Raw genomic sequence first — 17995 nt, forward strand, 5'->3', positions numbered from 1 at the left:
CCTTGGAAGACAATTGTTCCGAAGCTCTACACCTCTCCCCCTTATATTTTTCAAATTTGGTTTTAAATAGACTGTAGCAATCAATAAAAAAAATAATGTATATTTTGGCACAATACAGAAAATGTCACTGAATTAGGCAGAGCTACAATGTTAAGAAAATTCTAGAATATGATGAATAAAGATAACCAAATCAATTCACGCCAGTCCGAACTCGCAACAAATCTGGACAGTTCACTCCAAGTTCAGGTTTTCTTTGCTGTTGAATCTCATCCACACATTGAACTGGTAAAGAGACCTACACAATGAACTGGTAAAGTGATCTACACATTGAACTGGTAAAGTGATCTACACAATGAACTGGGAAAGTGATCTACACATTGAACTGGTAAAGTGATCTACACAATGAACTGGGAAAGTGATCTACACATTGAACTGGTAAAGTGATCTACACAATGAACTGGCAAAGTGGTCCAACATCCAACGTTGTGTTGGATATTGGACCACTTTACCAGTTCATTGTGTGGCAGTGAGCAAAGTGAATCGCTAGCGAGATCATCATCCAGAGGAAGGAGGTCCTGATTCCTCTATATAGATCTTTATATCCCTAGAGGGGTCACTAGCAGGAGTAAAGAGGCCCTAATACCCCTATATAGCTCTTTATATCACTAAAGGGATCACCAGCTGGAGGAAAGGGGCCCTGATTCCTCTATAAAGATCTTTAGTTATCATTAAAGGGATCAGCAGCTGGAGGAAGGAGGTCATTATTCCTCCATATAGATCTTTATATCAATAGAGGGGTCACCAGCAGGAGGAAAGAGGTCCTGATTCCCATATATAGATCTTTAGTTATCACTAAAGGGATCACCAGCTGGAGGAAAGCAGTCCTTATTCTACTATTTAGATTTTTATATCACTAAAGGGATCACCAGCTGGAGGAAGGAGGTCCTGATTCCTCCATATAGATCTTTATATCACTAAAGGGATCACCAGCAGGAAGAAAGAGGCCCTGATACCCCTATATAGATCTTTATATCACTAAAGGGATCACCAGCTGATGGAAAGCGGTCCTTATTCTATTATTTAGATCTTTATATCAGTGGAGGGGTCACCAGCAGGAGGAAAGAGGCCCTGATACCCCTATATAGCTCTTTATATCACTAAAGGGATCACCAGCTGGAGGAAAGAGGCCCTGATTCCACTATATAGATCTTTAGCTATCACTAAAGGGATCACCAGCTGGAGGAAGGAGGTTCTGATTCCTCCATATAGATCGTTATATCACTAGAGGGATCACCAGCTGGAGGTAAGATGCCCTGATTCCACTATATAGATCTTTAGTTATCACTAAATGGATCATCAGCATGAGGAAGGAGGTCCTAATTCCTCTATATATATATCCTTATATCACTACAGGGGTCACCAGCTGGGGGAAGGAGGTCCTGATTCTTCTATATAGATCTTCTACCACTAGAGGGGTCACCAGCAGGAGGAAGGAGGTCCTGATCCCTCTATATAGATCTTTATATCTCTGGAGGGATCACCAGCAGGAGGAAGGAGGTCCTGACTCCTCTATATACAGTGAATCCGGAAAGTATTTACAGCACTTTGCTTTTTCCACATTTTGTTATGTTACAGCTTTATTCCAAAATGGATTCAATTCATTATTTTCCTCAAAAATATACAAACAATCCCCCATAATGGCAATGTGAAAGAAGATTGTTTGAAATATTTGCAAATGTATTAAAAATAGAAAAACGAAAAAAAATCACATGTACTGTACATAAGTATTCACACCCTTTGCTCAATACTTTGTTGAAGCTCCTTTGGCACCAATTACAGCCTCAAGTATTTTTGAGTATGATGCTACAAGCTTGACACACCTATTTTTGGGAAGTTTCTCCCATTCTTCTTTGCGGGACCTCTCAAGCTCCATCAGGTTGGATGGGGAGGGTCGGTGTACAGCCATTTTCACATCTCTCCAGAGATATTCAATCGGGTTCAAGTCTGGGCTCTGGCTGGGCCACTTAAGGACATTCACAGAGTTGTCCTGTAGCTACTCCTTTGTTATCTTGGCTGTGTGCTTAGGGTCGTTTTCCTATTGGAAGATGAACCTTCGCCCCAGTCTGAAGTCCAAAGCACTCTGGAGCACGTTTTCATCAAGGATGTCTCTGTACATTGCTGAATTCATCTTTCCTTCAATCCTGACTAGTCTCCCAGTTCCTGCTGCTGAAAAACATCCCCACAGCATGATGCTGCCACCACCATGCTTCACTGTAGGAATGGTATTGGCCAGGTGATGAGTGGTGCCTGGTTTCCTTCAAACATGAAGCTTGCCATTCAGGCCAAAGGGTTCAATCTTTGTTTCATTAGACCAGGGAATTTTGTTTTGCATACTTTAACATCTTGAATACCAGGAAGGACCTTGGTTGACAAGGGTGTTACTTAGACTGTCAATTTGAACCAAATTAGCAAGTTGACAGGGTATTTCCATGGCCTTGTGTTTTGTTTAAACATTATTAGAAAAATTCCTTAAAAATCACAAAATGTATTCTTACGCAGAAATGGCATTAATGAACCTGTATTTTTACCTTCTTCCTCTAATCCCCTGTAATTGAGGCAAAAGAGCCAATCAGAGCTCTTATGGTTTGCGCCATTCTGTCAGTCAGCAGTTTGAATATGCTTAGGAGGTGGGAGCAGAATGATGCCTTCATCAGTGTGATGCTTCTAAGCCTCCTCCTCCTAAAATAGCAGCTGGTATAAAGCAATAGACTGCATAACAAAATTACTAAATGTAAAAGCTTCTATTTCCAGAACATACAGTATTTTAAATGTTCACATTTTCCCATATCTCAATTTGTTTCCATAACTGAAATAAAATATGTCTTTAGATACATATTAGCTCATGTGATTTAGGACAGCAGCTGCAGGCGGAGTCCATATAATTCAAAAGGCATGTTGGCCACTAGATATTATGAACTGGATTTGGCACTTCCACCACAAAGAAAGCAATGTGAAAGCCAACCCAAGAAAAACCAGAACAGCCAACCCAAGAAGAACGATATAAAAACACAAGAGAAAACATAAAACCCAAACCAAAGAGAAACAAAAAAAAGAAAGAAAGAAAAAAAAAAAACAATTGTTCACTCGACTCAAAAAGGACTATAAAAACCAACCAAAGAGAAAACAGAACACTCAGCCCAGAAAGAATCTTCAAAATCATTGCAAGAGAAAACAAAACATCTAAGACAGCCTTTGTTAACCTTTTCAACACAGAGGAACTCTTGAAATAACCTTCTGGTTTCAGGGAACACCTGCTAAAAATTACCATATTTATAACTCATGATACATTAGTGTGATGGTCAGTGGGGAGATTGCTGCTTACACTTGTGGTCATTGGAAAGAATTACCCCCTTAATGATAGCTAAACAGACCAATGGTGTCACTGGGACCTGATCTGAGAGGCAGTATTTGCTCCTTGTTCAAGGAGTCCCTAGTAACTTCTGCAGGAACCCCAGGATTCCTTGGAACCCTGGTTGAAGAACCCTGATCTAAGAGAAAACATTGAAACTTAATGCAAAGAGAACCATAAAAAAAACTCAAGAGATGGCAACCCGACAAACAGAAGAATAAAAATATGACCCAAATGAAAACAGAACACCCAACCCAGAGAGAACCTTAAAAACCATCCCAAGAGAACACAGAACATCCAACTGAACTAGAACCTCATACACAACCCAAGAGAAGAGAAAACATTACCACCCAGCACGGAATCATAAGAAATAACCTACAGAACACCCAACCTAAAAAGAGTAGAAAAAAAACAACTCAAGGGTAAACATAACATTCAGCCACACTCAGCCCAAGAAGAACCATAAACACTAATTGTAGATAAACCAGAACACCCAGCCCAAAGTGAATCTTAAAAGCCATCCCAAGAGAACACAGAACATCCAACTGAACTAGAACCATAAACCCAACCCAAGAGAAGAGAAAACATTACCACTCAACACAGAATCATAAAAAATAACCTAAGAGAATACAGAACACCCAACCTAAAAAGAGTCTAAAAAAAAAAACAACTCAAGGATAAACATAGCACTCAGCCCAAGGAGAACCATAAAAAAGCGGTTGTAAATAAAACAGGACACCTAGCCCAGAACGAATCTTAAAAACCATCCCAAGAGAAAAAAGAATCTCAATCTGAAAAAGAACCATAACAACTTAGGAGAAAACATAATAGCCAACCCAAAAATAGTCAAAAAATCAACTCAAGGGTAAATATACCACAAAGCCCAACCAGAGAACCATAAAAACCAGCCCATGAGAAAATAGAACACCAAGCCTAAAGAGAACCATGAGAAAAACAGCCCAAGAGAAAACATAAAAACCAACCCATGTGGAGCAAGAAACACCAACACCATCCCATTTCTATAGCTAAGCATTACAGTATACAAAATGTAATATGAAAAAAAAAAAAGACCCTGCAGATAACATGACCAGATAAATGAGAATTAAGCAGTGATTTTTTTAGTTTTACTTACTAGGTGAATGGAGCAGCCGTGAATGTTTGCAGTGATAGGCCACCTCTTGTTCGCAGTATTCCACTTTGTTGATCATGGCCTCCAGTTGTTCAGCACTGGCGCTGTAGTTAAGTATGGCGGAGTATGACCTCCCGGAAACTGATCCATGTACAGAAGTTAGATCGGTGATGTTGTGCTGAGCAACGGTCCAGATTTTCTCTTCTGTAGGAAACATTTAAACATACTCAGTGTTGAAGCGATAGCACATACTAAAATATACATACATTTGTGTAACTGAGTATACCAAACTTTTTAAAGAGAATCTGACACTTCTCTGCCAATCTCTCCACTGGTATCCGATTGCCCAGCGAATCAAATTCAAGATGATAATAACAACATACAAAGCAATTCTGAGCTCTGCCCCGAGTTTCATCACCAATCTTGTCTTCAAATATCTCCCAAAGTGTCCTCTCCGCTCCTCCAAAAACCCCCTGCTCTCTAGTTCCCTAGTCTCCTCCTTCCGTGTTAAAGTTCAGAACTTCTATAGAGCCTCTCTCCTCCTCTGGAACCCTATCCCAATCCATCCAGCTCTGTGCTACTCTGGCCACCTTTACGCGATCCCTGAAAACTCATCTCTTCCGGGAAGCCTATCCCACCTCCAACTAACAACTGAACTTTTAATTCTTCTATCAGCTCATCCCCACAGTTATTACCTTTTTCACCACCTGCACTTCCCTATTAGATTGTAAGCTCTTATGAGCAGGGCCCACTTAACCCTCTTATATTGAACTGAAGTTCAGTTGGTAGTTGGAGGTGGGATAGGCTTCCCTGAATAGATGAGCAAATCAAATTCAAGACGATAATAACAACATACAAAGCAATTCACAGCTCTGATCGAGTTTCATCACCAACCTTGTCTTCAAATATCACCCAAACTGTCCTCTACGCTCCTCCCAAGACCTCCTGCTCTCTATCTCCCTAGTCTCCTCCTTTCTGTGTTAAAGTTGAGAACTTCTATAGAGCCTCTCCCATCCTCTGGAACCCTATCCCAATCTATCCAGCTCTGTACTACTCTGGCCACCTTTACGCGATCCCTGAAAACTCATCTCTTCCGGGAAGCCCATCCCACCTCCAACTAACAACTGAACTTTTAATTCTTCTATCAGCTCATCCCCACAGTTATTACCTTTTTCACCACCTGCACTTCCCTATTAGATTGTAAGCTCTTATGAGCAAGGCCCACTTAACCCTTTTGTATTGAATTGAAGTTCAGTTGTTAGCTGAAGGTGGGATAGGCTTCCCCGAATAGATGAGCAAATCAAATTCAAGATGATAATAACAACAAACAACAAACAAAGCAATTCATGAGCAAGGCCCTCTTAACCCTCCTGTATTGAATTGTATTCTCTCTCTTTATATTGTCATGCGCTGCATAACCTGTTGGCGCCGTATAAATCCTGTATGATAATAATAATACCTGACAATATACAGTTTTACTGTTTTCACTAAAAGGAAAGAAAATCTCAAATGTTGGGTTGTTACCAGAGCAGGAATAGAGGGGAAATCTTCCATTAGGGATACTAGTTCTAGTAATAGGTAAAATTGCTGCGCTAATAACACAAACATAAATCAATACAATAAAATCATGAATGAAAAGCAGCTGACACGAAAGATATGAATACAATATCTTCAAAGTACAATAATAGAAAGGTGTCACGCTAATCTCAATAGAAACAAGATCAATCTGACAATATGGATTCCACGTGAGAAATAGTGTCCGAATCAATCCAACAGGAGAGAGGGATCCACCACCAAATAGAGTCACTAGATACTCTTACCAGCAGCTTAGGCCCAAAAGGGTCATACAACGCCCAAAGTACAGGTGTGTAGATGGCAGATGAAGTCCAATTCCCTCTATCAGCCTCCTATTACTGTGGTCTGGAGACACCTTCAATACCCTTACCGCTATGGTTAAATCCAAATGTCAGCGTTTGATTAAATCACAAAAACTAATGTTGGGTTTCCCACCAACAAGATGGCCACTGCATCCCTCGTCTGCGCATGCGTCAGCCGTCAGCCAATTCCAACGCGTTTCGTCATACAGTGACGTCGTCTGGGGTGAATTGTATTGTCTCTCTTTATATTGTAATGCGCTGCGTAACCTGTTGGCGCCGTATAAATCCTGTATGATAATAATAATACCTGACAATATACAGTTTTACTGTTTTCACTAAAAGAAAAGAAAATCCCAAATATTGGGTTGTCACCAGAACAGGAATAGAGGGGAAATCTTCCATTAGGGACACTAGTTCTAGTGACAACCAGGGATTCTCTAACTATGGAGGGATTTCCTCTTAGCTCCTGTTTGGCTATGGGACAGGAAGTGAAGGGAAATCTGCCCAATAAATTAGCCACGTGACAAATACTCTTTAGGGAGGAATCCGGGGTCAATAAGACCCCAAATTCCTTCTTTGCACTTGAAAGAATTCAAAACACCAAGATCGGCCTTTTTAAATACTTTCAATTTTCAAAAAATGGTGCCGTTGACAGCCAGCTAAACCGGAAGTGATCTCATGTCATCGCTTCTGGGTTACCATAGCAGAGACCCAATCAATGGGTCCTTGGCCAGCCGGCAGATGTGCTGGTTGGTCGCTTGGGTCTCCCGTTGGGATGGGAGAGCCAGAGAGAGCCGCTAAAGGTGGCAGGAGGGGGGGGGGAACGTCCATTCCTGCTGCTTGTAATAGTAATCGAGTAGATAGTTAGCCGCTAGGATTGCTAATAGAAGAGCTGACCGTTGGCTCTAAAAAGTGGTACCAGGATGATGCCTGCAGCTGCATATCATTCCGGTACAACCACTTGAAATCAAATGACGTACCAGGTACGTGATTTGGGGGCACATGGTTAAAGTGGTTGTAAATCATTACATCTATGCGGTGATGTGACTGGCCTCATACACAGAGATTAAATAAATCTTCCTACATAAGTTGTACCAATTTATTTGCCACCCTCTCTCCTCTAACACCAATCAAAGTCCACAATTTGCACAGCATTTCTTAGCCCTGGAAGGCAAGAGGAGGGGATCTGATGTCACACACTGCACAGTACATAGTTACAAAGTTAGTCTGGTTGAAAAAAAGACACATATGGCTCAACCAATAAAAAAAAAACAGCAAAAAAACCCATCCATACAATCCCATATACACAATCCTATACCCACAGTTGATCCAGAGGAAGGCAAAAAACCCCAGCAAAGCATGATCCAATTTGCTACAGCAGGGGAAAAAATTCCTTCCTGATCCCCCGAGAGGCAATCGGATATTCCCTGGATCAACTTTACCTATAAATATTAGCACCCACTTATATTAAGTACACCCAGGAAAGAATCCAGGCCTTTTTAAAGCAATCTATCGAGCTAGCCAGAACCACCTCTGGAGGGAGTCGATTCAACATTTTCACAGCTCTTACTGTAAAGAAACCTTTCCATATTTGGAGACAAAATCTGATTTCCTCTAGACGTAAAAAGTGCCCCCCTTGTCCTCTGTGATGACCTTAAAGTGAATAACTCAACACCAACTTCACTATATGGACCCCTTATGTATTTATACATGTTGATCATATCTCCCCTTAATCTCCTCTTCTCGAGAGAAGGTCATGGAGGGAGCTAAGTGTAATCTGAGACCTGAGTGGATGGAATGGGCACACCCCCTTCTATACAGTCTCATAGGGAAACATGCACAGCCAACACTGTCAATCACCTGCTGTGTGCTGGGGAAGGGGGTGGTGGCATCTCCCAGGATTGCATGATGTTGGCATAGAGTCAGGGGAGTCAAACTCAGTTTAATCGCGGGCCGCATCAGCATTATGATTGCCCTGAAAAGGGCCGGTTGTACCTGATGTCCAGAGCATTCCCTACCCTTACATAAGACGTCAAGAGCCTCCCCACCATCAGAAGTTGAGTCCCCCACCCTCCCTTACAACACAGTGCACCCCCATTACCTTGTGCTGCTGCTGGGAAGAAGCTGGAGGCAATGCTGGAAAGCAGAAGGTACAGGATCTGGAGGAGGAACAGAGGAGGGCTGGAGCCCTTCTGCAGCTGCAGGAGAGGTGTGAGGGCCACATGAAATGGCTTGGAGGGCCGGATTCGGCCCGTGGGCCTTGTGTTTGACACCTGTGGCATAGACGGTCAGAAGTGGCTCATGAAGATAGCAGATATAGAAATCACACTCGGTGCTTTGGATAGAGGCTATTACACACTATTGAAGGATATGCTTTATTCATTTTTCATTTCAGGGGTTTGAAACTAATTAAATTTATCCAGTTAGTTTATATTTTAAATGTAAAAAAACATTTGTATTAGTCCTTACGCCAAGATACCCTTCACAAGGTCTGTTCATTCTACCTTCATCACAATATCCAATTGTATTCTATTTTTTTTTTTCCCCGACCTAATAGTTAATGGTTGCTCCATGGCAGAGAATGCAAAGCTATCAAAGAGCCCTTCCAGATTTATGGAACATATAAACTAAGATAACCTTCCTCTCCTCATTATCCCTCTCGCTTTAATATCATTTGCCGCCATTAAGCAGGAGAGATATTATTTTATCACCCTTCACCGGGTACCATTCCGCAGAGCTTCTGGAAAACCGCAGAAACGGAGCCGGGGCAGTAAATATCGCAGGATTCATTGCTCCGTCCACCCATGCAAAGGTGAATTCATCTCGGGAAAAAGAACATTTTTAAGAGCCGCTTAAACTGCTTTCTAATGTAAAGGTGACAATGCTGTAAAGTGATTGTAAAGACTCATTCTTTTAAAAAAAAAATACCAAACATTTTCTACTTCCCTCCTCTGTGCAATTGGATTTGCACAGAGCAGCCGGGATCCTCCTCTTCTCGGGTCCCTCTTTGCTGCTCCTGGCCCCTCCCTCCGGCCAACTGCCCCCCACAGCAAGCAGCTTGCTATGGGAGCACCTGAGCCGAGCCACAGCTCACTGTGTCCATTCTGACTTGGAGCTGTCGTTCAGCCCTCCCCCCCTCCTGATTGGCTAAATGATTTTGATTGACAGCCGCAGGAGCCAATGGCACCGCAGCTGTGTCTCAGCCACTCAGGAAGGAGGACGGCTGAGGGACTCCTGGACATCGCTGGACAGAGCGGGGGCTCAGGTAAGTATTAGGGGGGCTGCTGCACACAGAAGGCTTTTTATCTTAATGCATAGAATGCACCTTCTGCTTTCACAACTCCTTTAATTCTGGGCTAATGCTGCACCTTTATGACTTGCTGCTTCTTGTTCTCTGTCCAATTTAGCCTATGGTGCTGACAGCATTCAGTCCGGGGAGACAAGTCTGTGGTGGACGGGCTGGACTCACTCGTAGTAGCACTTGCATGTCTGTTATAGGACATTTCTCTCACTGTGGCTGTCATTCTGATATCTTCAAGATTTACTGCCTTCATGGACTTGTTTTTTTGCTCTTTAGTGATTGGTTTTTCTGCGCTGCACTGACCTATGTTATATATTCTATTGAGGGGTTTTGTATTGTCCTTGTAGTGTTTAGCTAGCATTCACAGGTGTGCACAGTCTATTGCATCAGGGTGTGCACCCCAAAACGTAATCATATATGTGTGTGTGCATGTCTATATATACTGACGGTGTCAGTAGAGCAATGGACGGTGTCATTAGGGCAGAGATTGGTGTCAGTAGGGCAGTGGATGGTGTCAGTAGAGCAGTGGGCAGTGTCAGTAGAGCAGTGGATGGTGTCAGTAGAGCAGTGGTTGGTGTCAGTAGGGCAGTGGACGGTGTCAGTAGAGCAGTGGATGATGTCAGTAGAGCAGTGGATGGTGTCAGTAGGGCAGTGGTTGGTGTAAGTAGAGCAGTCGACGGTGTCAGTAGAGCAGTAGACGGTGTCAGTAGAGCAGTGGATGATGTCAGTAGAGCAGTGGATGGTGTCAGTAGAGCAGTGGATGGTGTCAGTAGGGCAGTGGACGGTGTCAGTAGAGCAGTGGATGATGTCAGTAGAGCAGTGGATGGTGTCAGTAGAGCAGTGGATGGTGTCAGTAGAGCAGTGGACAGTGTCAGTAGAGCAGTGGATGGTGTCAGTAGAGCAGTGGTTGGTGTCAGTAGGGCAGTGGACGGTGTCAGTAGAGCAGTGGATGATGTCAGTAGAGCAATGGATGGTGTCAGTAGGGCAGTGGTTGGTGTCAGTAGAGCAGTGGTTGGTGTCAGTAGAGCAGTGGACGGTGTCAGTAGAGCAGTGGATGATGTCAGTAGAGCAGTGGATGGTGTCAGTAGAGCAGTGGATGGTGTCAGTAGGGCAGTGGACGGTGTCAGTAGAGCAGTGGATGGTGTCAGTAGAGCAGTGGACAGTGTCAGTATAGCAGAGGATGGTGTCAGTAGAGCAGTGGTTGGTGTCAGTAGGGCAGTGGATGGTGTCAGTAGAGCAGTGGATGGTGTCAGTAGGGCAGTGGACGGTGTCAGTAGAGCAGTGGACGGTGTCATTAGGGCAGAGATTGGTGTCACTAGGGCAGTGGATGGTGTCATTAGGGCAGAGATTGGTGTCACTAGGGCAGTGGATGGTATCAGTAGCTTTTATTTTTATTATTTTATTTTTTACAATTGTATTTTATCAATTATTTTTTACATTTTTTTTAGGAGCCCCATTAGGGGGCTTTTGTGAAATATCAGGGGACTAAACAAGGGGAATCTGCTCCACATAGGGGGATTACGGTATGTTCTTACACACCTGGCACACCCTGTGCGCACACCTATGCTAGCAATCATCATATATTGGTACATTGATATTAGCGTCTGCGCTGAACAGAGGCGTAACTACAGGGGCTGCAATTGCAACCGGGCCCCCCTTTACACCTGGCTAGGAGGGGTGGCGGGGGCAGCATGTAGAGAAATCACTGTCCTCCTTTTCCCTCCGGTAGCTGCAGGAGGAAAATGGAGGAGATTGGTTCCTCTGTATGCTGCCCCCGCCACTCCTCCTATCCAGTTCACTTGTGTTCTGCTGTTTCTGGGCCCCTGTGTGCTCCCTCCCCCCCAGTCAGTTTACGTGCCTACATCATCCTGCGTGCCCCTGGGTCTGTGTTTTATAAAAATAAGCCATTCTTTACAAGTTTTCAGAGCGTCGATGGCCGCTCATGTGACCCGCCGCCTCTCTCCCCTCTCCCCCTCCCCTCCTCCCGACTGACATCAGTGAGGAATCCTCGGCCCTGCCCGCTGCAGGCAGCTGTTAGACAGGGAGAGGAGAGAGCCGATGGGTCATGTGAGCGGTGCTCGGCCCTCTGAAAACTGATAAAGAACGGCTTATTTTTTTAACCACATAACGACCGCCCACCGCAGATATACTGCGGCAGGCAGCCGCTGCTGGGCAAAGTGACGTAGGGGTACGTCACTCGCTCAGCCGCCTGTGCCGGCGGCGCGCCCCCGCTCGTTCCCTGGGGAGCTAGCACGAGTGACGGGATGCTCCGATGTCCACCGGTCACTCACGATCTCCCGCTGCAGAGGGAGAAAGGCAGGCGGCTGATGTAAACACAACCGTCTGTCATTCTCCCTGATGTAAGAACAGAGACTATGCGATCCTGCTATGTATCGCAGATCGCTGCCATTACTAGTTAAAAAAAAAAACAATAAAAACGACAGAAATCTTTCCCATAGTTAGTAAACGCAATAACTTTTGCGCAAACCAATCCAAATACATTTATTGCGATTTTTTTTTACCAAAAATATGTAGCAGAAAACTAATTGGCCTAAAATGTTAAAAAATTTTGATTTTTAAATTTTTTTTTGTGAGAATTTCATATAAAAAAAATGTGAAAAATATTGTTATTTTTTCTAAATTGTCGCTCTTTTTTTGTTTATAGCGCAAAAAAAAAAAAAAAAAATCGCACAAGTGATCAAATACCACCAAAAGAAAGCTCTGTTTGTGGGAAAAAAAAGGACGTCAATATTGTTTAGGTACAGCGTCGCACGACCGCGCAATTGTCCGTTAAAGTCACGCAGTGCCGAATCGCAAAATAGGGCCCTGGTCTTTGAGCAGCCAAATCTTCCGGGGCTTAAGTGGTTAAAACACATACATAGACACACAGGATTATTAAACAGACCAGAAAGGATGGTATAAAGTGGCTTAAAGCGGTAGTAAACTCAAAGGGAAAAAAAAAAAACCCTGCAAGACAAAGGCATAATGAGCAAGTATGCATCGCATACTAGCTCATTATGAAACACTTACCTTAGAATGAAGCCCCGACACGGACCCCCGGACACCGCTGTCGGAGCGAACATGATCCCTCTGCGTCTCTTCCGGGTTCGGCGGCTCCGGCGCTGTGATTGGCCGGAGCCGCGATGACGTCATGCGCGCCGGAGTGATTTTCCGGCAACTTTCCGGCAAGGAACTCTGAAGGTCCGCCGGACCTTCAGAGTGCATGCGCCGCTCGCGTCAGCGGCTGCATGCAGCGCAAATATCTCCTAAACCGTGCAGGTGTCATGGACTTGCAATAGTTTGGCAAAGCTTACCTGTCCCATCATGTCTGTATTAGAGGTCAGACTGCACTTCTGGTTCCTTTTTATCACCTCTCCTTCCTGTTCCTGCTCCACCCAGGTCATCACAGGAAGTCTATATTAACCAGTGCACTGCAGGTCTGCTTTGCTGTTCAACAGTGTTAGTTTCCTGTTTGCCGTGTGCTTGAACTACTCTTCTGTGTACCGACTTTGGCTTGTCTCTGAATATTCCTGTTTGCCTGTTACCCTGACCTTTGGCTTGTCCCTTGACTACCCTTGTCTGCCTGTTACCCCGACCTCGGCTTACCCATCACCATTTTGTGTGTCCGGAGTGGCTGCTTACCTTCTCTCCCTACGGAGCGTGACCTGGGGGACCCCAGGGGCCGCGACCTGGGCCCAGCTGCAGCCAAGTCCATCCTCACCACTAGAGGCTCTGGTGAACACCTGCTGGGCCTTAGACTCCGCGCCCTGGGGAATCTTGGGCTCACGTTCCGGTCCATCCGCAGCAGTCTGCTATTGGGTTCACTACCTTGTGCTGCACCCCTGCCTCCAACAGGGTGCAGTTGTCACCTGGCCACAGGTGACCTGACAGCAGGTTTAGGAGATATTAATTGTACCTACAGGTATGCCTTATTATAGGCTTACCTGTAGTTAAAAATCACAAAAAGCGGTATACTACCGCTTTAACAACCACTTGAAAGGGGAAGTTGAGATTCCGGGGGGGGGGGGGTGCATTTCCCCCCCCCCCTTGCCCCTACCTGCGGACGCCCATGGTGGTGGATTTAAGTGGTGACCCATTATTCAGTATGGATCTCTATTATCACCAGTCAGTAATTGAGCACATTGGATTTAATGTGGACTTTATATTGCACTTCGTGATTTATGTGCACGATTGAATTAATCCTCGTTTATCAACTGTCATTTTATTGATTTGCTGATATAGTTACACAAATATTGGTTGATATCTTTTTTTTTTTTTCTTTTTTATATTCTTTTTAAAGTATATAGACTTTACAATCCCTATCCAGACGTATTCTGCAGCCATGTGGCGTTTTATTTGTTGCGGCTTGCAGCAGCTGGCTCGGTATTCAGGAAGGGTTTGTTAACATCGCATGTTTTGTTCCTTGGGTCATCCCTCTTTTCAGGAGCCCAGATGGCTGCTTAAAGAATAATTGTTTGCTTTGTTGACGGCTGAAGAGCCTGGAGTTATGTTGCAGCAAGCTGCAACTTCCTCGCTCAGCTAACTCCGCAGTCGCATGAGTCCGATCTGACAGGCTATGCAGAGCTATTAGTGGTGAGAACGCGCACGGGAAACGAGTGATATGGGCCAACGCATCACCTGGTACATGACACCAAAGAGAGATACGCGACAGATCTATTCGAGGAACGTGGGGAGGCAGTTATGTTTAAAATTAAGCAAATAATGCGTGGAAGATATAGGTCGGCGATGTTTAAACAGCCCAGAGGATATAGAACATTATTAAAGAAACCGGAGGGGGGCTTCTCAGCATCGAGATACAATTTGCAGCTTCTAGCGGAGAAAGCCATAATTGGTCCGTAGAAAGTATGAGAGAATCGGGTTTAAGATTGTCGTCTTTTCTTCTGTTTCTGAAATCTTACACAGACGCAAGCTTTGTGATTTATACAGTATCTCACAAAAGTCAGTACACCCCTCACATTTTTGTAAATATTTTATTCTATCTTTTCATGTGACAACACTGAAGAAATGACACTTTGCTACAATGTAAAGTAGTGAGTGTACAGCTTGTATAAGCCTCCGTTCACATTAGGTCGCTCCGACTTAGGGGGCAACCTGTGAAGTCGCGTGCAGCGCGACTTCGGCGCGACTTTCACGGACTTCACATAATGGAAGTCAATGCAAGTCGCCTCCAGGTCACCCCTTTTTCTAAGTTGGAGCGACTTGTGTCGCTCCTATTAGAACGGCTCCTGTACTACACAATGGGAGCGTGAGGACCACTTTTTTTCAGGCTGACAAGTCGCGGTCCAAGTCGTACCAGTGTGAATGCAGTCTAACAGTGTAAATTTGCTGTCCCCTCAAAATAACTCAACACACAACCATTAATGTCTAAACCACTAGCAACAAAAGTGAGTACACCCCTAAGTGACAATGTCCAAATTGGGCCCAATTAGCCATTTTCCCTCCCTGGTGTCTTGTGACTCGTTAGTGTTACAAGGTCTCAGGGGTGAATGGGGAGCAGGTGTGTTAAATTTGGTGTTATCACTCTCACTCTCCCATACTGGTCACTGGAAGTTCAACATGGTATTTCATGGCAAAGAACTCTCTGAGGATCTGAAAAAAAGAATTGTTGCTCTACATAAAGATTGACTAAGCTATAAGAAGATTGCCAAGAAGCACAGTGGCCAAGACCATACAGTGGTTTAACAGGACAGGTTCCACCCAGAACAGGCCTCGCCATGGTCGACCAAAGAACTTGAGTGCACGTGCTCAGCGTCATATCCAGAGATTGTCTTCGGGAAATAGACATATGAGTGCTAGTAGCATTTCTACAGAGGTTGAAGGGGTGGGGGGTCAGCCTGTCAGTGCTCAGACCATACGCTGCACACTGCATCAAATTGGTCTGCATGGCTGTCGTCCCAGAAGGAAGCCTCTTCTAAAGATGATGCACAAGAAAGCCCGCAAACAGTTTGCTGAAGACAAGTAGACTAAGGACATGGATTACTGGAACTATCTCCTTTGGTCTGATGAGACCAAGATAAACTTATTTGGTTCAGATGGTGTCAAGCATGTGTGGTGGCAAACAGGTGAGGAGTAGGGATGATCGAACTTTTGAAAAGTTCGGTTCGACCAGAACACCCGAACTTCCCGAGAGTTCGGCCCGGATTTCAGAACCCCATTGAAATCAATGGAACCCTAACTTCGGTAATTAAAAAAACACAATTTTGAAGCCCTAAAACCCAATAAATGCCCCTAAAAAGTGCCTAGGGTTCTGGGTCATGCCCCAGGGACTATTAATCACACAAATAAAGGTCTTAAAAATTGTCATTTTTGATAGAGAGCCAATTATTGAAAAAATTATTGAAAAAAAAATGAGATTTCTTTGGATTTAGTGTCTGGGGGGTCTAAAAAGTGTACATGTGAAGTTTCAGCTCTGTAGCATGTCCAGAACCAGGAAAAAAAAAAAAGTTTGATTGTATTGGAATTAATATAGAACAGGGATATGGCTCCGCTATTTTCACACCTCGCCGGTTTTGTAGCAGGCGTTTTTTTGGGCATTTTTTGGGGGTCTTTGGAGGCAGGCATAACATCAGAACTTCTGTGTAGGGGTATATATACACACACACATGTATGTATATATACATATACACATATATAGGTGTGAAAGTAGCAGAACACTATGCTTGCGCTAATGAAATAATTAATACCCATATGGCTTCTCTGCTATAACACCTATATGTGTGTATGTGTATAAATACATATAAGTGTGGGTGTATATATACCCCTATACAGAAGTTCAGATGTTTTGCCTGCCTCCAAAGACCCCAAAAAAATGCCCCAAAAAACTCCAGCTACAAAAACGCCCAGGTGTGTTTTTGCAGCAGGCGTTTTGTTTGGGCATTTTTTTGGGGTCTTTGGAGGCAGGCATAACATCTGAACTTCTGTATAGGGGTATATATACACCCACACTTATATGTATATATACACATACACACATATAGGTGTTATAGCAGAGACGCCATATGCCTGTTAATTATTTCATTAGCGCAAGCATAGGGTCCTGCTACTTTCACACCTATATATGTGTATGTGTATATATACATACATGTGTGTGAGTATATATACCCCTACACAGAAGTTCAGATGTCATGCCTGACTCCAAACATGTCCTCAAAAAAGCCCTATAAACGCCTGCAGCAAAAAGCAGGGTGACAGGGGCGAAGCCATATCCCAGTTCTATAAGTGTTCTAATAGAAACAATCTTTTCTCTATAGCGGTCACCCTGAAATGGAAGGGTTTTGTCACCCTGCCATAGCAGTCAGAGTCAGTTAACCCTACACTACACTACAGTCCCCTTACACTTAACACTTTCCCTACAGAAACTAGATTATTAAATCTAACTATAGTGGAAAATAGTATCCTAACTACACTAGATATCCCTTTCCTCACACTAAAAATAGCTAAATGACACTTTTGAAGCAGAAGAAACAGAACTGCTTCCACTCTCTTCCATGTCCCTGTATTACAATGCTAGGAATTTGGCGGGGCTATCTTATATACTGGGGGGCGTATTCACTAATGATTGGCCTCTGGACCCCCTAGTCACTCTAATCACATTCCTAGCATTCTTCTGCCCCCTCAATTGGCTTTTACTGATGGTTCTGGTCCAATCACAGGCTTTTAAAGCCCATTTCCTGTCCCATTGCATTTTGGTCGGTTCTGGTTGCCGAATTCCGAACTTTTTCAGCAAAAAGTTCAGAATTCGGCCGAACCTCGAACAGTCAATATTCGGAACCAATGGTCGACCCGAACCGTTCGATCATCCCTATTGAGGAGTACATAAACAAGTGTGTCTTGTCTACAGTCAAGCATAGTGGTGGGAGTGTCATGGTCTGGGGCGGCATGAGTTCTGCCGGCACTGAGGAGCTACAGTTCATTGAGGGAACCATAAATTCCAACATGTACTTTGACATACTGAAGCAGAACATGATCCCCTCCCTTCAGGGACTGGGCCGCAGGGCAGTATTCCAATATAACGACTCCAAACACACCTCCAAGATGACCACTGCCTTTCTAAAGAAGCTGAGGGTAAAGGTGATGGATTGGCCAAGCATGTCTCCAGACCTAAACCCTATTGAGCATCTATGGGACATCCTCAAATGGAAGATGGAGGAGCGCAAGGTCTCTAACATCCACCAGCTCTGTGATGTTGTCATGAAGGAGTGGAAGAGGACTCCACTGGTAACCTGTGAAGCTCTGGTGAACTCCATTTTTAAGCGGTT

At 44.0% G+C, this 17995-nt stretch overlaps 1 protein-coding gene across 1 annotated transcript in view; it reads right to left on the reverse strand.

Annotated features, from left to right (window-relative positions):
* LOC309557562 (contactin-associated protein-like 5) overlaps positions 1-17995 on the reverse strand; it is a 691665-nt gene that overhangs the window by 267047 nt on the left and 406623 nt on the right. Inside the window, exon 13 of the mRNA XM_082260344.1 lies at positions 4542-4742. Within this exon, the coding sequence (XP_082116470.1) occupies positions 4542-4742 (201 nt within the window). The remainder of the gene's footprint in view (positions 1-4541; positions 4743-17995) is intronic.

The sequence above is a fragment of the Pelophylax lessonae genome (assembly GCF_965119305.1).
Source record: "Pelophylax lessonae genome assembly, chromosome: 6".
NCBI lineage: Eukaryota > Metazoa > Chordata > Amphibia > Anura > Ranidae > Pelophylax > Pelophylax lessonae.